General features: G+C 37.9%; 1 protein-coding gene across 2 annotated transcripts in view; it reads right to left on the bottom strand.

The window, feature by feature from the left end:
- Positions 1-239: 239 nt before the first annotated feature.
- LOC122808471 (dehydrogenase/reductase SDR family member 4-like) overlaps positions 240-6,000 on the bottom strand; it is a 501,584-nt gene continuing 495,823 nt past the window's right edge. For both annotated transcript variants that reach the window (XM_044079461.1, XM_044079529.1), the window contains exon 8: positions 240-439. In XM_044079461.1, coding sequence (XP_043935396.1) covers positions 325-439 — 115 coding nt within the window. In that variant the 3' untranslated portion in view covers positions 240-324. The remainder of the gene's footprint in view (positions 440-6,000) is intronic.

Genomic DNA, 6,000 nt, shown 5'->3' with positions numbered 1-6,000 from the left:
AAAAGGAAACGCTGAACAAATTTAGGTGAATGATGCAACTTGGTATGTAGAGCAAACCCAAGGAGCAACAGTACAGCCATCAGTTCTCAGAAGTTAGTTTTGCGCATTATAAAAATTCCTAACAATCCATCTGTGCTGCAGTAAAATTACATTTGCTAATACAATAGAAACTAATTTGCAAATTCCAAGTGAAAGCAAGCCCCGTTGAAGTGATGCAAATCTTAATAACGACACTGGAACATGTTCAGAACATTTTATTTTTTTTTCACTTCTTTCAAGGCAGCAAATAGTTTTTCCAGCTTTTCATTTGTATTGAGAAAAATGTTAGAGCCTGGAATAGCCTCCACCAGCCACAACAATCGTTTCTCCAGTAATAAACGAAGCATCTGAAGAGCAAAGAAAATTCACAGCACCTGCGCACTCCTCTGGTAGCCCAATTCTAATGAAGTAAAAGAAAGTGATTAGTTCTCTTCAATCCATGGCATACCACTTCTGCCTTTTTAGTTACCTCAGTACAGTTTTCAGCAGTAAGGAGTTAGTTGCAGACTGGTACAGGGTTTATTAGTGGCTCAAGATTTTTACCCATGTTACAACTGATAATTCAATAAAGGTGTTTGGAAAAAAATGATACTCAAATTTACCCAGCTGTCCAGCTTTAAATACCCTCTAAAACAGAAGTCAACTTACTGGCAAACAGCTTGTTCATAATTCCATTTTTACTGTTATGGTTCACTTATGGGAAAGTGCACATTACTGGCTACAGTCATCCAATCAAGGAGGTAGGGGGTTGCATGTGCACTCTATGCAGACTGCTTCACTAGCATGTACAGCAGCAGTGTCCGCACCCAGAGTATAACTATGGAAGGCATATATAAAGTCAAGCTACACAAATTTATGTAGACAGTCTCCAAGGTTATGTCCTGAATGATGCATTTAGCCTCCCAAAAATATTTTAGGAAATGTACTATGCCAAAAAAAGCAATGAAGTATTTACTTCTATAAAGAAATGGAATGGGGGGGGTGCTCAGACCTTTCAGTCATGATGTGGGCCATGAGGGCAAGCATATATCAGACATCTTTCAGTGTATTTAAAACAGTTTGATTTTGTCATTTGGTAGGGAAAAATATCCACAGAAAAGAAAAAATACAACACTAGAACATGCAGACTATGCCCGATATCCTCATGTTTCAAGGATTCAGTCCCAACCTCCAATCACTGTAAAGTCAGTGATCCATGCATTCTCAAATCATGAAGCTTTATCCCACTTACTGCAATGAGATCTGCACCATAAAATGTGGTACTCCAACCTAAGACAGCTACCTACTTTTTATTTACAATACAAAAATACTAAGTCAATCTTCGGGGAAGCTCCCCTTTGAAGCACAGTGCTGCCCAGTAGCTTGTGCACCACACAGGATTTTCCATGAATGGGACCCTCTGCTGCTACATCTACATTAAAAAAATGATGCCCCATCACTTAAAACAGCAGCAAAATATACAAAAATCCACTGCTTTTCTTTTGAAACTGAAAAATGTTTGGTTATGCTCTATATTTACTCAATCTGCTCCAAATGTTCTACATGCATCAGTGAAGATGGTTCATAGCATTTGCACACAGATGGTCTATACAATACAGTAAACATTACATGGGGTCCAAACTAAACTAGGAAAATCTGCTAGCAAGCAATTCAAAGTTCATAATCATACATAGTCGCCCCTTCAAGAATGGCTATAGCAAATGTTTGCATTTTAGTAACAAAAGCATTTCAGTGTTTCTGTAATGTCATACAATAAGTAGCCTGGCATATAACCATATTCAGTGGGGGGAAATGGACAGCGCATTAAAAGGACCATTAAACTAACATGGCTTACAGACCCAGAACACCAAAATTCAGCTAGACTCAAATTTAATGAATGCCTGCAAATTACTTGCATGTTATTCAAGACTTTAAAGTGGATTCAGCCTGGACATAATTCAAAATTAAGCAGTTTCTAGGTTTGGGAGCAATGGGAGAAAGGTGAAAGTTACTCATTTCACATGCTGAGTGTCACCTGAAGGAGTGGGACTCTTCAAAGGCAAATAAACTACAGAACTGACTAGGTAGCTGCCTGTGTGGACCTTGCAACAGTATCAATGAGAGCAACAAATTTCCTGGATTATGATTTTTTTTCAGTCACCTGGCTTTCATTTAACCAAGCTTTCATTGGGTTTTATAGCAATTTAGGCACACGTCACAAATGAAAGCAACCATTAACTAATGGTTGTGCAGTTCCCATCAGTTGTATGCACATGGCACAGTGCAAAGGCAGTACCCAAGCCAATTCCAGCTGTAGGCAAATTATCTTAGCAACTTCATAAGCATCAAAAAAACCATCTTAATGCCTGCTCCAGTTTTCTGTAGCACATCTTAGGTCATTTACCAGTTGGCCTAATACTGGGAGAATGGGAGGACATCTTTGCAAGGACTTTAAACAGTGTGCAATATATGCAGGTGGTAAACTGCAGTAAGAGGGTGTATGCCTTTGTCAAAGATCTGATAGGCATGCCACAATAATGGTATATCAATACTTTATCACAATCACAGATTTGGTAAGGAACCTTAAGCATTGGAAACCTATCATTAAGGATTTTCTTACCAAGACCCAAGCAAAATTCCTAGTACTGACCAGTAAAGCCAGCATGTGAAAATGCACCAAAATTTAAGTTTAAATGCTGGATTTGCAAGATCCAGTTTCACTGCTTGAAATTTGTAAGTGAACCCATAACTTCTGGTGGGCAAGTAGTCAGGATAAGATGAGTGAGACATTCCTGGAAACATCTTTGAAGAGAAAGAAAACCCCACAGCAGATGTGGTTCTATGGTAGATTGTTTTACATATGCCCAGACCAGCAACTCTTGTGCTATGAACCTCACTGGTTTCAGTTGGCGAGGTTCATCTAGCTTCTATAAATCATTCTGTGGTGTCTTGATCCAGGGAGCTGGAAATTCTGACTGGTAAAAGGTAGGATACGGCAGGTTTTACTGGTTTCCACAATTCATGAATGCAGAAATTTTCCAATTGATTTATTACCCTTTAATGGACATGCCAACTAAAGTTTGGAACAAACCTTATGCTTTTTATTTTTATCTTTCTCATTTTTCTGTACATGTAATTACCTCTAAATTCGACTAGGACTCTTGTACTGTAATTAACTGTTAACTGTCAAAATTGTAGTGCGTTTGATTTACTGCTAACCATGTTCAAAACATTTTTGAATCAGTAAATTTCTGGAGTTTTTCTCCTCTGGTATCCACTGAAAATGGGCCTCTGGATCAGTTGGACTAACCCAGTCAACAAATGTCAAAATTAGGACAGCACACTCAGATGTATTTTCTTTGCTCAACTTATCACAAACCTTGCCAAGTAAAACCTCTGGTTGAAGGTCTGTAAACGTGAAATGAATTTCCAAATACTGTGTCAAGAATGATGAGTTACTTTCAGTTTTGGTCCGAACAGCTAGAAAAATCATTTCAAGTCTCTTTCCTAACCTTGTAAAATGAGTCATATGGGAAGGCTGTAATGTAGCACTACTGTACAGCTGCTATGCAAAAACACTTGCTGCATTTATAGTTATTTGCATGTTTAGCTTTGCCAGTAAGCACTTAGATAAAAGCTACAATGTTTTTGGCCTGTAAGTTAGTCTTGTATAACATGAATGCTAATAAAGGATATGGATTCCTCATTCATTTCCCAATGACATTTTTCACTTTAAGAGCACCCAAAATGGCATTGGGTTCTCTCATTGGCCAAACTCGCCCATGCAGGGGCATACACCCCTGCTACTTCACTTCAGGAGAGCTGCACCAAAGATTTGAGCAACCTATTGAGGAAATGACTGGTTAAATATTTGCACAACTGGACTTCCCAAGATGGCTGCACATTGAGTAACAGCTTAATTCTAGCACTCTGTGAAAAAAGTCAGAAGAGAAAGCCAGTGGACTTGTATTTTTGGGTAAATTTCAGTAACTGGATAGCAAGTGCACTGCCTGAATGCCAGAAAAAAATTACTTGAAAAAATCAGCTACAAAAGCCAAGGAAAAAGAACATGGACTGGGAATAGTACTACAGCTGTCCAAAAAGCAGTGCAAGCTCCAGACATTACTTCCAGTAACCTAGAGGAAAACAAGAACTGCATACAGACCCGATTAAAACACCATCACCTCAAACAAAAGGCTGGAAAAACTGGAAGCTTTAAACAGATTCAGATGGTGATAAAACTGCAAAAATCAGAGTTGAAATTAAAAGGCTAGCTGAATGAAACTGCTCAAGATGTGCTTCAAAAAAGTAGAATTAGAGGACTGAGCATATAGGGAAAACCTGAGCTTTTCTGCTGTACCAGAGAAGCTGGAAGTAACACTTTTTAAGAAAGCACAAATAAGCAACTGGACTGGTACTCCATAGCAGGACTTAATTGAAAGGGTACATTGAGTCTATGCTTCAAACCTAGCTATGTGGGAGCAACCTAAACCCTTAATTGTAAAGATTGAATCATACCAGAAGTTTAATCTGACAAAACTGTGGCAGAAGTACTAGAAGTGGAAGTGGAAGTGGGAGACTGGAGAATTACTTTACACCAGGAGTACATTTATTCCACTATTCAGGGAATGTCGAGAAGCAGACGAGATTCAAACTGCTGAATGTAGCTATCCTCAAGATATTCTTTCCTGGAGGGGCACAATCATTTTATGTAGCACATGCTAAGGAGAAAATATATAATTTTGTCCAACAAAATGTGAGCTGTGAAACAGGAGATTCCACTTGCTGCTTGCATTTAGACAAACTCTTGGATTCCTCAATTTGTGCTTGCTGTTTTGGCAATTTACATTGGAAATGAAGCACATACAGGGTTTGGGAGATTGACAGGGACAGGAATAAAACCAGTAACTTTGAAATTGACAACTGTGGGATTAAAAAAAAAACATTTGTTAAACATGACAGAAGAAAATCTGAATATTGATGGTTTTACTATTATACTTTTAGGGGACTGCTGATGAAGTAGGGCATATGCTTTAATGTACTGAAAAATACTTAGGATAGGTGAAGAGAAAGTAATAGTAATTTTTATGGTGCATGATTCTTTGCATGCTATAAAGTTTATTTTTAAATTTAATGGGGATACTAATGTAAACAGGTGCTCCTATTCTCTCCCCTTGTTCAGATTTAGGAAATGCAGGCAGTGTGGTGTAAGTCTGGACTAAAGAGCACAAGAAAAATTATGTACTCATTCTTGCATAGGGGAATGCCTGGATTAAGGCCCTTAGTTTGTTCTAGTAATAAGTTTTAAGAGAAAGTAAGTAAATGAAAAAGAAAATTGAATATTTTATTTTTTTTCTAGCAAATAAATGCTTTTAGTAGCAAACTTTTCTGGTCTTCATGTTTCCAAGGAGATAATCTGATAGAGAGAAATGACTAGAAGATAGTTTTCTGAAAGCATAAGTGTTTTCCCAGCTGGGAGAGCTATAAATACAAGACAAAGATGCACAGGCTGTATCATGCGTCTTAGCACGAATAACCTCTCTTTTTTAAGGTTAACCCAAGTCAGAGTGTGGCTGTCAGTTTAGGGACACTTGTCCCTATTAGAAGGATCACTTAAAAATTTGAAGATTATGTAGAGTTGTGTGCTAGTATTTGTAGGTTTTAGCGAGGTATTGGGGTAGTTTGAGGGCTTTAAAGTTCTGTAAGATGTGACCAGCTCAAATGGATAAGACAACAGTAAAAGATCAACCTGCCAAACAATGTATGCGTATAACAAAAGCTGAAACTAGACACTTAAAGCTGTTACACAAGGTGGGAATAACTTTCTAACACAGTGATGCTTTCTGCAATGTCACTAAATGTCAATAGTGTCGCAGATATACAAAAAAGTAGTGAACTACATTAAAACATGTAGATTGCAAATAGCTATGCTACAGGAGATGCACTTGGAAATAACTGAACATGTGAATTTGATAAAGGTTT

The sequence above is a fragment of the Protopterus annectens genome, chromosome 1.part0, assembly GCF_019279795.1.
Source record: "Protopterus annectens isolate FY-2018-M chromosome 1.part0, PAN1.0, whole genome shotgun sequence".
NCBI lineage: Eukaryota > Metazoa > Chordata > Ceratodontiformes > Protopteridae > Protopterus > Protopterus annectens.
The sequence above is the reverse complement of the archived record's forward strand: the minus strand, read 5'-3'. Positions and strand labels throughout refer to the sequence as shown.